Here is a 21,021-nt window from a genome sequence, read left to right on the forward strand (position 1 = left end):
AAAAAGTTCAGATGCACTTTGGATGTCTTTTATTAAACTGTGTGATTGTTGCAGCGATGCAATTTTAAACAATGAAAAGCTCCCTAGATGGTGCGTAGGTGTGCTTGGGGAGGGCCTAGCTTTGTGCCCGATGCAGCTTTAGTGGTATTTTTAGATCCTGTGGAACAATCAACGCTCCAGAGCAGCCAGGCAATGAACCTTGTGGCGAGATTGTTTTTCTCACCTACAACTACAACTACTGTTTTATAGGTCAAGAGTGAACTTTGAGCCAAGGTGGACCAGAAGTCCTGAAAGAGTTCAGAAAACGCTTGTTCTGTCAAACTGGTGATACTGTTGAACCACCATCGGTAGCTCCATCAGCTCTACCGCAAACCAGACGCGCTCACACGAGAGACGTTGATAACTTCGATGACTTCTGGCCAATAAGCTGATATATTATCCAAACACAGAACTGATCGGAAGTAACCAAGAGGAAAATATGCAAAAAGAGAAAGCGCACGTATTAAAGATTTCTTTCGAGCGTCTTTGAAAGGGCCAGTGACACTTAGAAAAGGTTATTGCTGTGCTTTAAAAACATAGTGGATGCTGATTTTCTGTTGCTGTGACAACACTCCAGGCCAAGCGAGCCCACCAGGAACACTATCTGAATGCCCTTTTTTTAAAAGGTATTTGCTTCATCATTACCCGACTGTGTCTGCAAACCTATTGACCCGAGTTGTCTGCAAAATTACAGCAATATTCAGAGCTGGCGAGGGAAAAAAAAAACAGAACTGTGGTTTGTTATGTCTGCCTTACGGAGTCAGCGGAGGGGGTTAACGGTAAGAACAATACTCTGGTGTTTTTGTTGAGCGGACTATCAGAGGGCACTTTGAACTTCGGCGCTGACCTGCAGCTGCACCCTCATCTGCCACAGGCCCGAAAACAAACTTTGTCTGAGGTCTACTTCCCTAACACTGGATAATATATCTCAATAACTTCTCTGAGGATGATAGAGAGGAGCTTTAGCATCGAAAATTTAAAGATTAGATGTGGGTTATTGCCTCTGCAGTTGTTATTATAGCTACCAACATCAGCTGAGGCAACTGTGACGGTTAAGTATCTGACATGCTCTCCTCTTCCTGCTGAGATGCCCTTTAGCAAGGTGGTCGCTCCAAGGTAGGAATGTGTTTAACTGTGTGAAGAGATGATCTCAGGAAAAACCCGTGGATTTAATTTAAAGTAGCTTGAACTGGAGCTCCTCTCTCCTCTTACCATGTGGTCCTTCTTTATATTCCACCAGATAGCATCGCAGACGAAGATGGCCGTGTGATTGCTTTGTTTTTTAGCCTCGCAGGTTACTGCCGGAGTGCTGATGCAGCGAGGTGGCCCCTGCATAATAAGTCAGCGGATGAGAGGGGAGCCAGACTACAGGGACTGTGATTAACTCTCACCTCCTCCAAAGAACAGCAAGCCATTACAGAAAAATTATTTCTCAATTTACTTCCCGGGCAAGCTTTGAAAGAGACTCTGTTTCTGGGATCTGATCCAACACAAACCCCCCGAAAAATGTAGATGCGCTGCTCCCTGTAGGAACTTAGAAAGTAATGCTTGTGTAAATAATGTCTGGAGCGCTGTCTTGTATCCTAACGATTAGCTCTGTGCAACCTACAACTTGATGTGTGAGTGCTTTAGGTCTGTTTGTGCGTGTACTGTCATCCCGGTCAATAGGAATCTGTGGAAGAAAAATGAGACGTTGTGCGGCGGAGTGGGTTTAAGTGTTTGGACTTAGAGTCTGTCTCATGGCAGCAAATGAGCACTGCATGCTGATCAGGCTCTCTCTCTCTCTCTCTCAGAAATGCTCTGACTCTTTAATCTCTCTGTATCACCACCCATTACACCCTGCTGCAAAATTGGTAGAGATAGTGGTGGTAGGAAACCACTGCAGTCGTAGTAGTAATTGCAGTACTTGTACTTGAAACGTTGCAGTAACAGCTCAAAGGATTGGAGAAGCAGTGGCTGTAATAGTAATTATAATGGTGTTAGTTGTAGTAGAAGTAGTAACTGAATGATACGACTGCTGTCTAGATCGGTGGTTCCCAAATGGTGTGCCGAGGCAAACTAATGTGCCGTGGGATCCTGTTACAACCATACATTATTACTGCGATATACAACAAGTAATGAATGAAGTTTTTACTTGACTGTCAGTACTTCATTTCCCAGTGTAAAAGCAATTCATATACCCTAAGAAGGTCATTTTCCTTCCAGGCAACCCCAGTATTTCGCCATGCACGCAATTGTTGGGTGGTGGGAATTATTAGAGTGTGACGCATCGAAGGCTCTGACTGACAGCCGGTGTGAGGGAGGATAACAAGGGGAAAATAGATCTGCAGAGCAGTTAACCTCGTTTCTTACTTTGGTGACTGTCTGGTTTAAATGTGTGTGTTGCTGCATTTATGTAATTTTATCTATTTCAGATGAATTATTGAATCATTTTGTTAATATTTCATGAGTTATATAGTTGTTTGTCAAGTTTTATTTGGCCTGAGTAGGTAAAAACAAACGTGCAAAGAGATAAAGACCATTGCATCAAGTAAATTAAACACATTAAACATTGAGCAAGAATGCTTGTAGTATCTGTATAAATACAGTTATAGTGGTAGTACTTAAGTACTCAGTAGCTTTCATTGTTGTAGTAGCAGATGTTGCTGTAATGGTGGTTCAGTATGAGCAGTTGGGGTAGTTGGAGTTGTTAAAATAATAATAGTAGTCATTTCAGTAGTTGTTGTTCTCATAGGTGCTGTTCAGGTATGACTGTTAGATCGGTAGATAGTTTATGACTCCGTAGTCTCACAGTAGTGATTTGACTCCCTCCTGAAATGTGTCATTACATCACATGAGCGTGTGATTTGAGTGAACCCAGCCTTTAAAATGTTATTTCCAAGAAAAAAACACCTTCTCATCTTCTAAAACCTCTTGAATCCTGATTTTAGCTTTACAGACCGAAGCAATCATGTAGCGATCTTATCTTTATTCTGTAGATGCTGATTTCTACACGTTATTGAAGCAGAATTTTACGTTTTAATAGAAAATTCAAGATGTTTTTCTACATATTTCCAGCAGTTGAATGTGTTTGATCATTCTTAAAAATGTTGGGATCTCATTGAGAATTTGAAATCATTTTTGTGGGTTTGCTGAATATAGCACTACAGTACAACCTGCAGCAGTAACGATGGATCAGTACTACGATGAAAGAAGGTTTACGAGGTTATGATTTTTAACAGTGAAGAAATAAAAGAGCAGAAAACACAACGACATTGCCAACTAGCAACCTGGTTACCACAATAAAAGCTTTTAATTTGCAGTACCTCACACTGCCCTGTACCTGGTTAATGAATGTGAACTACAGTGTCGTCGTGTGTTAACGTGGCTCTCTGTGGTAGCGGCTGATGAAGCCGGGTGTACAGTACATCCACATGAAAAAACCTTGGCTGGGTGCAGCTTTAATTAGAGAAGACTTTCACACTTCACAGTACAGTGAAGGCTAATGTGGCGTGTGTAGGTGTGATGTATGCCGGAGTCTCTGTTCTTGTACAGTTGATCAGCGCTCTATGAATAGACTCTGCAAAACTTCTGAGGCGTTCATGTTCGCCGCCTTCTTGACTCATATCAGTTCTCACACTGCAGCACCAACGGTCTGGATTTTACGTAAAGCGGCGAACAGCCCAAAATGCTGACCCTCTTGTCTTTCACATCGTATTTTAGTTTGCATAGACCACAGCTCTAGGCATCATTTAGAGAATAAGGCGCAACTGATTGAGGTTTCTCAATAACTGGTGTGTTAAATAACTGCAGATGTGCGTGATTCTCTGTGTGTGTGCGTGAGTGCAAATGCATATGCCGGAGGTAAAAGCAATCTGACTGACACGCGTTGCGGTTTTTCGATTTCGGCAGGTGCCGAACATGGCAGGCATGGCAAACCACAGCACGCTTCCTCTTTCGAACAGGTTGTGTGAGTGTGTGTGTGTTCTGAAATACATTAAGTAATCTGTGTACATCTCAGGTTGAATCACTGACAGGACCTATTTTTCCCCCCCAAGTCAATATAAGCATTTAAGTGTTTGTTGTTTCGTCCATCCTTAGTTTAAATCTGTGATTAAAGCGATGCTTATTTAACGGCAGTTCAAAAGCACAAAGATCATTACAGTGTTTACCATAACGTGAGCAGTTTCACATGAGCAGTATGTTTGTTCAAGGACTTACCGTGCTTGACCTGAATAGAGATGGTTGCCATGTTGACTCATGGCAACCAGGGACTTTCTGATCCACGCTTTGGTTTTTATTCTTTCCTTTGTACATTTTTTTTTATGACAAACAACCTCTAAGAAAACCTGCAGACATTATATTAAAGACTTTGTATCTCAGAGGGAAGATTTAAGCTGTGATTCGAGTTGCTGTGTGATGCCAACAACGTTTGATTGCATCTCATACCTTGATGCTTCACGGCTGTAATCACGATGCACTCTGCTGCACGCTGTTCCTTGTGCTGTGTACTATATGTGATATTTAAGGGGAGAAGGATGGAGATTAGGGTTGTTTGGATTGATTGTAGGTTTGTGACAGACATCTTGTTCTCTCCACAGGGTTTGCAGGTGAAGGCAGATTACATTCCTCTGCTTCAGTCGCTGGCCACGTATGGATGGAGGCTCACCTGTGTGCTGCCAACTCCTGTGATCAAGACTAACAGGTACTGACCCTCATCTGACTATTAAAAGGGGCAGTAAGTAATCTATGACCTCTACCGACCCCTGTTGGCAAGATGCAGGAATTGCAGCAACAGATACTACAAACATATATGTAAATTTTTACCTATTAAACCAGCAAATCCTAAATAATTAAAAAAGAGTAATACCACAACGTTGAAGTACTCTATAACAATTAAGTCCTGCATTTACTTAAGTAAAAATACTTAAGTATTATCAGCTAAAATGCACCTATAGTGTCAAAAGTAGTCATACTGCACAACGATCCTTTCAAGAATGTCAAATAATAATTTTTATTATATTATAGGTATGATTAGTACATTTACATAATTCTTTTAATAGTTAAAAGTAAGTAGAAGTATAAAGTACTGAACCCAGTCACCAGAATAAATGTTAGCCAAGTACATTTCTGCAAAATCACATATAAGTTAAAACTGAAACTTTCTTTATGTTGCAACTTTATGTTGGTTAATCATGGTTTGGCTTAAAATACCTGTTTTGGTTGGCACAACCACAGATCAAGATGGTCCTACTTCCCATGAAAAATAGCCAGTTTTGGTCGCCACAAAAACAGCTGGAAATATCCTCAGGTCTCCTTGAAAAAAAAAGTACCCAGTGTGGCTAATAATGTGAACATGATATGCCACATTTGGCACAAATGTCAACCTTCGACCTATTTGTGATTTGCAGAAACGTTAACTGCTGACATTATATCCTAACAACCCGGCTAAAAGTACCTTAAAATGGAGATAGTCAATGCAAGGCACAAGTTATAGCACCTATAATCAATGACCTACCACCCCAAAGCGTCAGTATTTGACGAGATGGAATGAGACTCAAAAAATCAACTTTTCTTACAAATAGGACCTTTAAATGATGCATAAAATTGCATAGAGACAACATTAAAACATCAGAAACACAAAGCAATATTCAAAAGATAAATGTAAATCCGATTTTAAATGAAAGGATACAGGATAAAAATACGCTGAAATGGAATAAAATTTAATTTAAAAAACAGTGAGAGATAGCTATGAATGAATACTCCTCAGTACAGTACCCGAGTAGAAGTACTTCACATTACTCAAAATTAGTCAGGGATATTTGAGTGTTTCACTTGATTGTTTATTCTGTGACATATCTGAATTTTTATTTTGGTCCCCAAAAGTAATGCGACACATTTCATTTGACTTTTATTGCATATCCATGCACATATGCACCCACATCCCAACATCCCTCCAGTAATTTAGAGCAGTGTTTTATGTTCCAACACTGCTCCTGAATCATTTAAAAACCTGCTGGATTTTACCCAAAAAACATTGTTACCAAGCCTGAGACGAGACTCTTTTTCTTAGTTCATGAAAGAAAGAAGAAGTTGGCATTTGAGAGCAGGTTTTTCACAAGATAACAAAGAAGTAGCTTTTTAGGACTATAACCTGATGTAGCAGCTCTGAGTCACTGCAGTGTTTGTTGGATTGTTTGTATTAAAAGTTCTGTGAATAAAATGAAAATGGAAAATGTCTCTCCACTTCTACTTCTGTTGTGTGGGGGCAACTCTGAAGTTCACACGAAACCTTTAAAAGTTTTTTTCCTAAGGAAGTGTGAAGCTGAAAGCTGAGCCTTGTGTGAAAAGTTATTGTAACTTGCTGCAGGAGCGTAAAACCCACTGTACTGTACATGCAACAGCTTTCTGTAAAAACCGGAACGCAGTATGAATTATAACAGCAGCCCCCTCGTCTGTTTAAGTTATTGTTCAAAGAAATACGACAGCTTTTAGAAAATATTGACCTAAATCTGTTCCAGTTGAGGCTGAGCTTCGAGTCGAGCAGCCGCTCTGACTGATGGCGGAAAATCTCCTCACAGAAATGTAACGGTCCCTCGGCTAAGCCTTTGCTGACTCATCACTCATGGCTGCTATATGAGTGTACATCCGCTTACGGTCAAAGGCCTCGCATGTTTTTCAGGCGCCCCGAAGAGCCTAACTTCAAAAACAGAATTTGGTCTTTGACATGCTGATAATGAAACTGTACCAGTCAAACCCTTCACTCCAGTGTGGCCGATTAAGGCTCTCTTCAAACCGGTCGGAGAAACCGCTCATATTTTAGGTGTTAAATAGAGAGTAGTATACAAAAATGCTGTTTTTTTTTGCTTAAATGTGGTCACATAATGTTTCATACTAATAAATAAATAATAGTGTGGTCTAATTAGTAGCAGTTATTAGTATATAGGCTGTATAACTACCCTTATACATGCAGCAATGTGGAAACAGTCGGCTAGTGGGCAACAAACATTATTGGAAAGTCATAAATCAGAAAAAGATGAGATACTATAAATAAGCGCTAAACGATAGGCAGGCTATTATAATAATTAATTAGTAGAGTAGGCTGGCAAGCAAATCTAATGAAGTATTCAACAAGTGTTGTATTAGGGACACATTAGCTTTCAGAGAGCTAATGGCTAGCTTGTTTTGCAGTAAGCATAGCATCTGTGCATCCTACACAAATCAACAAAAACAAAACAGATGTAGTCCAACAAAGACAATGGGGGATGAGAATAAAGACGCCTGAAACCATTGACCATCACAGATTTGCCAAAATGGATATACATTTGTCAGTCAAACTGTAGCTGCTGAGTAACTGTGAAAGTGACGGTTGTGACAGAATGAAACAAACTGCTGATGGCAGATCAGTAATAGACATAATCACTGTGACATCACGCTAACAAGTCATTTCTGGAAGTCACTGGACGACTGGTGGTTTATTTTCATTACAACATTTTTGTAAAATCTGCGAACATGTTTATTTCTGTTGTCATTTTCAGCTATAATGCTTAAAGATCCTGTGTAGTCCAACACAATAGTCTGATCTGACATTTCGAGGCTGCTGGGCTTGTTTTATGTGCCGTGTTACTTTGCCAGCTCTTTGATATCTACACAAGACATCTCAGACTAACTGCTAGTTTGGGCTAAGCTGTCATTTTCTTTCGTCTGTGGCCCGGCGGTCTCCAAACTAACATTAGTGAAAGTGTTTGTTTATAATGACTGAGATGTCTGCACTTTGGCAGAAAAATCATGAGCAAAAGACTAGAAGAAAATGGTATGTAAGGTAGTGCTCGGTGCAGGGGAGTTCTCCTCCAGGAGGTTATTGTAAACAAACACTGGTTCTGTAAAAAGGGAGAAGTTGTTAGAACGATGAGACGGTTCCTCCGGTCTGAAAACGCCTATTCTCAGTCGTACCTGCAGTATAACTGTGCAGACAGTGGTTCCTATAGCAACAGAAGGAAAACAAACTGCTGATGGCAGATTAGTCATAACAAGAGCAAAAATAATCCTTCAAGTAAAGTGCAGGTAAGGGTAAGTCCTTCCTTATTTAATGTGGTATAGTGCACCATCAGTCTTTATACAAAATTAACAAAATGCAATCCATATTAAAAGACAAATAAAAGACAACACCCCCCCATCCAGAGCCTGTTCAGTATCCTCTACCTGACCACCAGACTACAAAGCAGCTTCTGAGTCAATTTTAGTGACTGTGAAAAAAACCCACAGTCCTTGAACTAAGCAAAATGCACGTCTGTGTCCAAAGTTTAGCTGCATCGGTTATATAGTGTCTCCCACTTCCTGCCCCTTTGCTTCAACTAAGAACGGAAACATTGCACAGGAAGGTACGAGAAGAAATTATAGAAGATCGTAACTTTAGAGGATCCACACATTCACACTGAAGCCAAATATTAGATTGCATCTTTGCACACAGTAGAGACTGTGGATTTTGTCCTCCCGTCACTTAGGATTAAATCATTTTAAGGCTCATTTATGCCACTTTACATACATTTAATGTAAATGTATGTCTTAAACGATGTAACTGTCACTGCCTGTTTCATCTAATCTTTCAGAAATGAAATGAACGCAGTGTATCTCACATTGAACATAAATAATAGGGATCTTTGTTCAGACAGGAGAAAAGGATAACGACTAATAATAACTTGAATATACATACATTTCAGCTCAGGCACTCAAGTGTTGTTTTTAAATGTGAAACTATTCTTTAATATAATGTTGTGGTGTGTCAGGCTGATGAAGTGTGCATGTAGCATTTCCATCAGCGCACTGACCGATTGTTTGCCGTGCCCCCGCCTCAGTCGGTCATGTTTGCTGCTCTTTCACAACATGTCTGATTAATTACCTCTCTATTTTCATCCTTTGTTTTGTTTTTTTTTATCCCCCCCCCCCACCTTCCCTCTCCCTCTCTCCTCTCGCTCAAAATGCCACAACACAACAGCACAACATGGCTAATTAATCAGAGTCGCCCTAGATACAGTACAAGACGGAGCTCATTTCTCTCCCTGCCTTCGGAACATTTTGCACGCCGGAATAATGGTTGATGATCTATTTCAGATTAGCAATACTCATTACACTTGTTTTTGTGGTGTTGACTCCTCCATTTTTAAATAGCAAATTTGCAAATGCACGCTTTTTTTGTCGTCTGAGGGCTCGCAGGCTGCACTTCATCTGGAGGGGTCGGATAAGTGTCAGTGATCTCAGCGGCGTCTGAAATTAATGCTAACTGGTGCTCAGCGGCTCCTCCACACAACATTAATTCATGTAGTTGTCTCGGAGCATGCATTCATGCTCGCCGCATTCAATTAATGCAGATGGTAATTACATTTTAGAGCCATTAACTACAGTAAATGCGAATTCCTCTGCATTAACAACGGAGCGAGTGAACAAGGAAACAAGAAGGTTCGGATAAATTGGTTAATTATTGCAGGTGTCGGAGACTAAATAGTGATCAGTACGTTAGGTTATAGTCTTTTTATTGTTTGGGTGCAGCATTTTAATGTGTCAATGCTTTTCTGTGGCAGTTTGCTGCATAGGTGTGCTTTCCCCTATAGATGAAGCCAGCAACGAGTACATTCACCCGTAAATTGACACAGGCTATTGCTGTTCTGTATGGCTTCAAGTTATAATAGTGCAGCTGGCACTGACAGGCAAGAGCAGGCTCGGTAAAGGCCTGTAATTTTCTAAGCCATCCACTCCTTTCTAGCTTAATGTGCTCGGGCTGTTGCTGGGAAGTCCAGGTTAGTTTTCAACTACGATTCGCCCAGAAAGCCATCCAGCATTCTTGACAGCCCAGAAAATAGCAGTATGGATAAATGGTGGAAGGAAGGAGGTAATGGAAAAAAGAAGTTGCGGTGGGCTTTGAATGGTTTAGATAGTAAGCCTTCTGCTGGAGGAGTCTCAAACCCATTTGATGTTGAGAAAGGGAAGATTTGTTGCCGGCTTTTAGGGTTCTGCAGCGATCATAAACCTGCCATCTTTCCTCATGTGCAAGGCTGAGCGGGCAGCTTAACTTTGGACAGCATCTAACCTTTGTGTGTGTGTGTGCGTGCGCGTTATTGAACTTGTGTCAGAGAGCAGCACGGGACGGCATATCTCCTTTTAAGCCATGTCCGATAATAGCAAAACATAATAGGAGGAATAAAGCAGAAACAAACAATGAAACTGTCACAAAAGCAGCTGTCACTGGAGATAAAAGCAGAGAGGTAAACTGAGCTGGTAGTGTGAGCACGCCGGGCTGTGAAAGGAGCTGTGCATGACAAAGACGAGCAGACGCAGGAGTGAGAGTGAGCGTGAGAGACAGGAAGCCTACTCAGAAATGAATCTGCATTTCCTGCCACGATTAATCTGTCAGCACGAGCAGATTATCCCTCTCAGAACACAGGAGTGTGACATGTGCATGGGACGGAGGATTATATTTGGGGAATTGAGGAAAAGAGACGAAATACATGTTCTGAGAAGCCGAATGCGTTCATGAGTTGCATGCAGACATTCGGGGGAAACGTCATGATCTGCCCCCTCGCAATGCGAAAAATCACTTTCAAGTGGGGGGAAAAGTGGGGAAACGACACTGATAGATGACGGCAGCAAAGAGGTGGGGCCACAGATGTGAGCCTATATCCTTAAACTGTCGGATAAGAGCGTGAAGCATGAGCAGCGGCCGACGATCATGCAACTATCTTGATGGAAGGTCAGAAAGAGTGTGGATGACTGTGTGTTATCCGAGGATTTAACTCAAATGAATCATGCGTTTTTATCTTGGAGTTCACAGCAATCTTTCAGGCAAAGGAAACAATAAATAATGAAGAATCTGTTTACAGCTCTTTCGTTATTTTTTTCCCCTTTCCTTAAGTCTGTTTAAGGTTTAGGATCTTGAAAGTTAAAAAGGTCAAAGTCCACACCCATGGAGGCTCGTCTCTCCCACAGAAAACACTGCTCCTGAAATGCCTCGTCAGTAGTCCCGCCTTTAATTTTGTGACTTTGTGACATCACACTGTCCCCATGTCACGCATTTTTATAATTTACGTCTAGCAGCTGGTTTGGCACGTAAGAATTGAATTAACACAGCTGCTCTGTTGTTGTTAGCGGTGCTGGCTCAGGCGTGCGTGAGTTGACCAATCAGAGAAGGCTGGGTATTCAGGAAGGGGGGGGGGCCTTAAAGAGACAGGAGCTAAAACAGAGCGTTTCAGACTGAGAGGGAATACAGTGCTGCAACACTGGACAGTATGAGAAAATTAATGTTTTTTTTAGCACTGAGCACTGTAAATGTATTCTAGTAGTAACCCAAAATAAAATTATGAGCCTGAAAATTAAAAATTAAATGCTGAAAAGCAAATGGGAGAAGCTTATTCCGATCTCCTTATCATTCTCTTTTCATTCTTTATCACTTCGAACTAAATTGGTACCAAAAAAAGTGTTTGACTGAAAAATTTAATTATCTCAGAGTCTTCTTGAATTGCCAACATTTTTCCGAATGATCCTCTCCACTTTCTTTATCTCTCTCTCTCTGTCCTCATCTTTCAGTGATGGAAGTCTGTCCACCAAACAGATTGTTTTCCTGCAGAGACCCGTGTTGGGCCGAAAGAGGAGGGAAGCAAAGGTACGTGACCTCAACATTCCTCTATGTATTTCTTAGCAAATTGGGGTTCTCCCACCAGTCCTTCTGTCAGCTCCTTAACATATGTCCAAGGCCAACATCACCTCCTGCCACCTCCAATCCCACAGCTGTTTTTGTTTTAGGTAGCCAAACACACAGCACCGGACAAATGTGAATGGACTTCTCTCTGTTTGAGATGTCAGGACACATGTTGTTTGGGGAAGCTGGGCTGGTAATGCTTCCTCAGCGACCCTGAATAGTGGTGATAACCTCTGGAGCTAACCTTTGTCCGCAGTGGAATGAATCCATGTTGACGCTTTCTGTGACCCGCATTTAAACTGCCATCACAACAACAAATTTAATAGGCCCTAAGACTCTGGGAATTGCTAGCGTTAACAAGATTTTCTTTGCAGTTTATCCAAGTTCTCTCTGTATCCCTGCAGTGTAAGGAACCCTGCAGAAGTTGTTCAAGTAATTGAGGACATATTGCATTCACTCTTTTCTGTTTGTTTGGTCAGACTGCAGGCCTCAGGGCCACCAATAATTCCCCTCAAAATGGCCTCAATTTCCTTCCCGGCATCAGTGAGACTCATTTGAATTAGCTCATTATCCCAGGACAATATTAGATCCACTCTGATCCATTCTTAATTAAGTCTGTGTGTACTTCTTTTGTGCCCAAAAGCATATTTAAAGATTTACATTCCACTAACATGCTAATGTTAACTTTGAATGTTTCAGAAATTGATCTTCAAGCCCCGAAGCAAGTCCAACAAGAACTGCATCAAAGACACAGCAAAGAACAAGAAGAAGAAGAAAACAAAAACGGAGAAGGATGCCGAGGATCCCAAGATTCTTGATGACAGAGAAAAGGCTGAGAGTGAGGAAGACAAGAGCAGGGATGAAAGGGTGAACGCGGCAGATGTGGAGGGAGCGAGAGAAAGCGAGACATCGAAAGAGGGGGAGGCGAGGTGTGAGGAAGATGGAAAGAATGACGATGGGATCAAAATCAGCGTAGAGACTGTTGAAGAGAAAGATGGAGGAGCAGAGACAAAAGACAACGGAGCAGAAAACGGCACTGAAGAAGAGGAGGAAGAGAAGATCGATGGATCAAAGGAGAACGGAGAGCCTTTACGAAAGGGCGAGGTCCAAGAGGTGACGAGAATCGTTGCGACTGTCGAAACACAGAGCGAGACCAAAGAAAAGGAGGACGAGGGCGGAGCAGAAGTTGAAGCTGTGATCGAAAACGGGGTCGAGACGGACGAGGAGAAAGACGAGGGCGAAGAGAGCGCAATCAAATGCAAGACGGAAGAGCCGGCGGGCGTGGAGGTCATTGCCAAGGAGATCGTGGCAGATTCACAGGCCACACCAAATAATCAAAGCCCAGAGGAGACTCAAGAGTAGCCCCAAGTAGTCTAGGTCAAGGTTTTTCCCCACCCTACCTCTCAAATTCCCCATCATGAGAACTGGTTCAGTGTTGCCCCTGATCCAAATCAAAGGGGCTTTAATCCCCCATCGCTGCAGCATTCTCCAAAACTTTCCATCTTTCATTGATGATTCCCGCGCAACCTGCCGCAGTATAGCGACAGAACAATTTCATGTAACGTCAGACATAAAGCCCTGCTGTATAACCACACACACTGAATGTATATATCCGAAACATGAGTTGCTGGTGCAGGATAGTCGATGTGGAGACACTGGAATAGCTGGATCAGGATCGACAGGGGGTTGAGTATCTAGAAAGTTGGTTGCCGTCTTGTTTTACTCGAGAAGAGTGAGAATCAGTTTAAAGGCCTGGTCACACCATCATTTAAAACTGATTCAGAGGCAAAATCAATTTCTTTTAAATAGAATCAAACAATTTTGCATCATTGATTAATTGTAGGGATGAGCTGGTGCATCTTTATCTGCATCCGTTCAACCAACTACATAATCTGTACAGCAGGGAAGCCGATTCTGGAGACAGGTAGTTGATTGTTGAAACTCATTCCCAGGTCGTCAAATACAGATGCTTTGGGTCGGTATTCGGCCCAAAACTCTCAACAATCAACTATCTTTCTCCAGAATCCCCTTCCTTATCTTTTAACCAAAACTTGCAATAAATATCATCTACAGAAGAGCTTCAAAATCAAGCTTCAGGTCAATGTTTTTGATCACAAGAGTAAGATAACGTATTGTTCGATGAGCGACTGAGATAACTTGCTTTTTCACTAAATGAAATATTGTACAAACTTAAGAACAAATTGGGGAGTGAACAAGGCAGTATTAAGAAAATAGAAAAAAGCTCTGAGAGTTATTGAGAATGACTAAAGCTAGCGTGTTAGCGGCTAGCTTGCCAGATACGGTAGTCTCCCAAGCAGTCATCGAATCCCGTAGGTTTGTTGAATATTTGCTTATTCACAGGCAGGAGCTAGATTGTAAACAGCTTCTCAGAGCCAAACGAGCTGTGATCTGATTGGACTAAACACCCCAGCAATCTTGTCTGAGCTGGAGATACTGTTTATTGCAGGAGTAAAGAAGATCGTCTCAAAAGCTCTGAATAGCTAACGATGTATTTTGATGTCACTTATTAATGCAGCATGCTGATATCTTAAATGAGCGATAAGTCTACAAACAAGCAGTGTCGACTAGTGTTTTTGTTACTTGTCCAGTCAATTATTCCACGAAACCCCTAGTGCCTAGGTCATCGAGACTCTTGAACTACAAATTTCCCAAAAAGGTACAGGGATGAACTACACTGTGCCACTTTCTGGTGTGACCAGGTCTTTAAAGGGATGAAGAGTTTGACGTCAGTGTTCAACCTGATCAGGGTTAATTAGATAAACTTAAAAGAACAGCAGCGACTTTTGATTTTTAATTCTGGTGGATCGAAGAAAGTTCTCTGTTTGCTTTTGAGGGATAGTTTGAGAAACATATACGTCCTGATACATCTATCGAGAAATATCACCTGTTACGAGGTGTTCTTTCACCTGAGAGCCGAACAGCCCTCGTCAGAAAAAAATAGCTCAGAGAAACCCGAGAGGCAGGATCATGACAGGACAGGCCTGCCTCATCCACATGACTGACAATACAAGGGCATGTGTGCTCAGAGAAGCGTCTTACGTGATCACAGACTGTATCTCCATTTCCCATTCCTTCGTTGTGTGTACCATACAGTGTTAAGTTGTGACGTGGAGGCAAGTTGGAGGAGAAACGCTGGTTAGAGGTGATGGGAAAGGCGTTTGTTGCGACAGGCAATCCAAAGTAGGGTGTAGAGATAATTGTTTACGCTGAGCTCTAAGCCGTCAAGTGCTTCAAAGAGAGCCGATAATCACTCTTTGGTGTGGTGTGCTAAGCTCACCTTGCATACAGAATGTTCCATATTCAAAGCCGAGTCAGATAAGGATGTGAAATTCAGCTGAATGTTTGCAGCTCAAGGGCAGAACTCATACTTAGATGCACCTAGTTAGCTTGACTGAGGATTTATTTCCGCGCAAAAAGTCGCATTTTTAATTACATTTCCAGTCAACGGCCACAAACAAAAAGCCCTTGTCAGCGTGGAAGCGAGGTGAAGCTGTGCGGTCAGGAGCGAGCCTTGTTGTTTTTTACCGAGACCAAAACCGGAGATTGAGAAGGAGAAATTGAGACAGAAGAGAGTTTTGAGAGCTGAAAGAGAGAGACCACGGAGCGTTACAGAGTCAAATAAAAGAAATGAATAGGCTCATTTAAAGTAACGGCCGCTTGCGTCCCACATTCCCCGCTGAGGTTCCCTTCATTATTTTACCTCCAGCTCTTTAAGCACCTCTTACCAGACATCATTTCTGACAATAAGCAAGTCATAATGTGCTGTTTCACGGCATCAAGTAGCTTTCCATTTTAAAACGGGGGGACGGGGTGGGGGGAGGGGAGCGAAGGGGTTGGCGACGTTCACGGTGTAGAGCTCTCATTAGCTCACTAATGGATTTTGTCAGTGGGGTATCTGTCAGGAATCATGCATTTATAATGGGGGTCACTCATTGGCGGAGGTATTGACAGCACAACACCTCAACGTGTCGAGCAAATAGCCTTCAGATTTACCGCTGATGTCATAGGGAAACATTTGCACTGAGGAGGAAGAGTTTGTGTAAAAAAAAACAAAAAAACAAAACTGCTAAATTTAGCAAGGACCTGACACACGCTTCATCACAAAACATGTCAGAAAAGCTATTTATTAAAACATTCAGTTAATCAAGAACTTAAACTACCTGCTGTCCCGCTTTGTACGGACTATAATTTGTCATAATTTGGATCTGTTGTTTTATGAGAATAGATGATACCTTGGTGTCTCCTTTTTTGTGGGGGGGGGGAGGGGATGAAACTCTTCAATTACACACAAGTAAGATCGATTATGCCGAATAAGTGCTCTCCTTAATGAATCCGCCCGCCGCTGAGATTTCTTTCAATGTAAAATGGCAAAGTGTTTTTGTGTAGAGTAGAATATAAAAACTGTGACCAGCTTAGCCTTATTACTATACTGTAAATGGCCCACAATCTGCTTTTAGAAAATCGTCTTTTAGAGGCACAATGGTGATTTAAGTGTTATATGTTTGTTCTAGTCGAACGGGAACGTTTTGCTACAGTCAGTGTTGGTATTTTGAAGCTGTTGTTCCCTGTTTTGTTACTGGCATTCAGAGTGAAGGGGGATAAATCATTTTGAAGTGTAATATGTTTTGGATTTATTTTTAAGAACAGTTTTTTATTATTATTATTGTGAATGTTTTGTTTCCGAGTCAGGAGATTTTACGGTGACTTTGCGTTGCCGCTGCTGTTCCGCTAAAGCTTGCTTAAAAATGTATTTCTGACTGACGCTTCGAGCTACCTCCCGAGGGCTGTTGTTGGTTTTTAAACCGAGGGGTCACCGCCTATGTGACCCCCCCTGAAACATATGCTCCTTGTCCTCTCGCCCTCCACTATGACAGAGCCCAGACCTGTGAGCGTGAGGTCATCGCTAATGGCAGACAAGGTCAAGGGTCACATATGAGCCAGAATGGGATTTTCCACAGCTGTACACAGGAGTTTTGCACGAGCACATGACACAATAACCACTATATTGAAATAAGATATGAAGTCATATCATAATATTCTCTGTGGTATTTTATTTTATTTTATTTCCCCCCAACTTCATTCTCTTCAGCTGCCTCTAGCTTTCGGCTGTTTGAGCTTTAATAAGCACTTATTGTATTCAAGAGATATTTTGTGCTGCCTCTCGCGTCAGAGCTGCCGGGGACTCAGCTGTCACTTTTCACACGTTTGTCAGGATGTGACAGAGATGAAGTATGAAAGGCAATACCAAAAGACGCCTTTTGATAGCTGACGAGATCATCATGAATATATTTGGGAGGAAATTTCCCCGCTGAATCCTGGTCAACTTATTTTTTCGTCAGATTCAATCAATTTCTACATTTTCTCCAGCGTCGCAGATAAACTGTCATCTGTCTGTTTCATGAATACAAATTTATTTCGGTATTCACCTCTTTTTTTGTTGTTTTTTTTAATCTGAAACTGTGACATTTATTCCCCTTTGGCATCCTGTGAAAACAGAGGGATCGTATTCCACTCTATCCAGAGGAGCAGAGTTTGGAAAATCAGTTAAGCGGCAAGATGATCTCATGTGACATGCCTGTTTTTCCGCTCCCGCTACGTCCCTGTCGGACATCCACAAACATGGGTGATTGTAACCTTGACAAAAGTCACAGCCGGGGCCCCGTATCCGTCCGTCCTACCTGAAGGCCGTGGCCTTCAGCGCCCCATCTTTCCCTGATAAGGGCTGATTGCTTGCAGTGCAGTCTAACCTCTGACATGAGTACACTCCAGGGGACTGTGGGTAATTGTGATTTTTTTTTTTTTCTTTCCTTTTTTCGTCTGGTATTACAAAAAAAAAAAGAAAAACACAGACAGGGAGAGCAAAGCGAGGCAGGATCCGACACTTCATCAGTTAAATGATGCTGAACCATGTTAACGTAGCCGTCCGTGAAAAGAAGGAGACCTTTGACTAATGTTAGACTTAAATATACATTTGCAGCCCTCTACTCGTCTGTGTAGAAAAAAAAGGGCAATATACAGTTTCCTGTCTTATATCAGCATAACTGTCTGAGCCTCAATAGTGGCGCTGGTGCAATTGTTCTTGGTAATGCTGTAAAAAAAAATAAAAAATGTAATGGTTCATTTCCTGTGTGCTACTATGATGTGAAACAGGCAGAGTAGAAATGACAGAACATGATACAATAGGATGCCGTCATTTTTTTTTTATCCGTGTTGTCACTTTAGCTTGCTCACAGCCTCTGGAAAATGTATTCTTAGGTTTTTTTTTCGTCTCTGATGTTAGTTTTTTTATCACCTCGGCTGCCATCTTGAATGTTGAGTATCTTTGATCATGTGCTGATGTCACCTGCATAGCAGTGTTTGCTATCGAGGAAGAAGAAGTATTCTTTATCTTTGCTATCCTGAGTATGTCCACATTCCTATTGTTCATGACATCTGTACAATTTGTATATTATAAAATGATTTATATTTAATGTGTACACGTGTCCTCGCTTCTTTTGTGTCAAAGGAGATACGGCGTCTGTTTGTCGAAGCAACTGCTGTAGTTCTGGTTTTCATTTTTCCGTTTCATTTGGTCGCCCTGTCCTAACTCCCCAGTAACTAAAACTTTAAAACATTACCTCGTCTCAGATAGATTTTCTTCAGCGATGGTGCTTGTTTAACAATGAAGACAACAACTCCCATGATCCCACACTACTTTACGTCTTTTGTTTTGTTTATTGATTGAGGGACCCTGAGCGGCATGAATTAAATTTTTTTGCATTTAAGTAAAGTCTAAGTGTGTGATTGACTCCAGATCAAGTCCAAAAGAACAAAAAAGGGCCCATTTAATATTCTTGATATTGTTTTGTACACAAAGCAAGACAACTGTAAAATACTGCAACTACAGTCACTCAGTAATATGCTGTGGATTTACTTTCAATATCAAAAATACTCACCCTCATGTCGGTGGAAATCACCTAGTAGATGGGGACTTTTTTTAAACACTAAAAAAAGATTTGAAAAGATAATTTTACACTCTTGACGCTGGGTCGAGCATGAGCTAGCACCTACTTGCTAGCACTTTTACCAAGTAGGTGACGATTTGGGCTTAAAGAAAAGGCGTAAATAATTTATTTTCGAGTCAATGTGGGTTTTCTTGGCTGCTGAAGACTTGGATTACACTGGACAAGCTGTCTGGAGCCATTTTATGTTTATTTATATGCGTTTTCAAATTTTAAATTAAGTCCACATCTACTTCAGCTGTTAGGAGAACGCTGCAGAAAATGATTTTCATTTTTGGGTGAACTGTTTCTTTAACATTACTACAAATATCTTGTGTTCAGTGATTTGTTCTTTTTTCTCTTTTGGCTGTGATGCTGAAAGTTTTTTATACTAGTACTGCACTGAAGTTCTGGTTTCGTGACAACCTGCACTTGTAAATGCCATTAAAGACTCTGTATTCATTTAGCATCTCTATGTGGACCTGACAGCGGAGCGGCCTTTCCAGTCTGAGAGACACTCACAAGACAGAGACATGTCTGGGATTATAGAAAAAAAAAAGCCTCTCAAGACCAGATTTGTGTACTGAGCCATACCTGCAACCTTCAGAAGACAGCAGACAATATTCAGTCCTCCTGTTGTCTCTATGTCATTAACCAGCAACAACAAGTTCTTCTTGTGTTCTAGCTCTACACAAGGATGGTCCACACCGCCCTTGGAGAAAATACAGAAAGCAACTGAAAGATGGAAGGACAACTTCAGTCCTTTGAGCACAGTGGAAATACAAAACGAAGCAGGGTGCAGCAGGGAAGTGACACTTAAAGACCCCAGATTACTACTTTCTCTAAGAGAGAAGAACTTCTGCTCCGTCTGGTTATTACCTTCATTACTGTGGAGCCCTTAGAATACATCAACTTTATAGTTATTACACCCTCACGCCACAACAACACTATTCATTTCCCCCCTCACATCAAAACAATGCCATTCAGCCCCAAAACTGTGGCGCCTGCATCAATATTTCACATAAAAAAACCAAGACCAGCAGCTCGGGTGATAATACCCCTACGGTGTTTATGAACAGAACCGTATTTACAGTTGAGTCCACACAGCCGGGGTGATCTATCATGAGCTCGGAGCCCATGGGAGCGTAAGGTCATTAAGAGGAGGGCTTTGCCTTCAACCAAAACCGCAAACACCATATCCATTCTGTTCACTACAGGAGGCGTTAATGGCTCTTGAGGCAGATTGGGGACCGCTGGCGAGAAACTAAGCTGGTCAGAAACACATTGAGCCTTGTGCTTTGGATATTAAACTTATGACCCGGGGCGTTACATCCTAGAACCCAGGGGTAATGCTACATACAAACTTGCTGAGGGCAGCATGTTTTTGAATAATGAAGTCTGTTTTTGTAGCTGAAAAATGTTTTCGTGATCCAGGTACAGGATGCCATAAACACCGTTCAGGGTTGATTAAATGCAGGTTTTTCGGTCTTCGTCCCCAGAGGGCTCCCGAGGCTCGCTGTGAGGTGGGGCTGCATGGCTGTGCCAGGTGTTCGGTGTTGAAGTGATTGATTCAGAATTCATTACACCCATAAAATCAGTCTCACATGTTTGTATTGGATGTGTCGTGTCACAGAAGTCATTGTTTCTGGTGAGACGTGGTTTAAAGCTCCAGTTGACGCAGCACTGCCATCTAGTGGCTGTCCAAGACATCAAAACACACATACAAGCACTGAAGTGATCATTGATACTCATCATGAGTATTTGATCAGCAGAATATTTATTGCCAACAGCTGCAATGCCTAATCTTTGATTTATCAAATGAAACCGACAGACATATACCGATAGAAAGGTTCTTGTGGTTTGACTCATTCAAACCATTTTAAGATACAATCACAACAGCAGGTACAGTTAACAAACAAACAACGCCTCACAAACAACCGCTTACAAAGTTTTGGTAACTTACCAATGTGGCGTCTTGGTCTTCCACTGGTCCATAAAACTCCAACAAAAACAGTCTTGTTACATTCCCAAAGGTCCAGACGATCCATTGTAATAGAGTACTTAATCCAAAATACAGTATTACTTTCATGAATAGCAGTGCACATGCTGTCACGTGTCCAACACTTCCACTGTTTCGCTTCATAACTCCAACTTTCCTTTGACTTTCTGCGCCATGTGGATATCAAAATGGCGACTGACCTTCAAGCCTTCGATTGACACCTCATTTAACCCAATAGGAGCTTATATGTCCTGACTGAAGCCTACAACAGCCAATGAGCATCTGTGTAGAAAGTAGAGCCACTCTCTCTTCCC

General features: G+C 41.7%; 1 protein-coding gene across 2 annotated transcripts in view; it reads left to right on the forward strand.

Annotated features, from left to right (window-relative positions):
* Positions 1–18,204, forward strand: part of rftn1b (raftlin, lipid raft linker 1b) — a 119,587-nt gene extending 101,383 nt beyond the window's left edge. For both annotated transcript variants that reach the window (XM_084358693.1, XM_084358694.1), the window contains exons 8-10: positions 4,620–4,723; positions 11,596–11,671; positions 12,407–18,204. In XM_084358693.1, coding sequence (XP_084214819.1) covers positions 4,620–4,723; positions 11,596–11,671; positions 12,407–13,069 — 843 coding nt within the window. In that variant the 3' untranslated portion in view covers positions 13,070–18,204. The remainder of the gene's footprint in view (positions 1–4,619; positions 4,724–11,595; positions 11,672–12,406) is intronic.
* The last annotated feature ends 2,817 nt before the right edge of the window (positions 18,205–21,021 follow it).

This window comes from Pagrus pagrus (assembly GCF_965226575.1).
Source record: "Pagrus pagrus genome assembly, chromosome: 7".
Lineage (NCBI taxonomy): Eukaryota > Metazoa > Chordata > Actinopteri > Spariformes > Sparidae > Pagrus > Pagrus pagrus.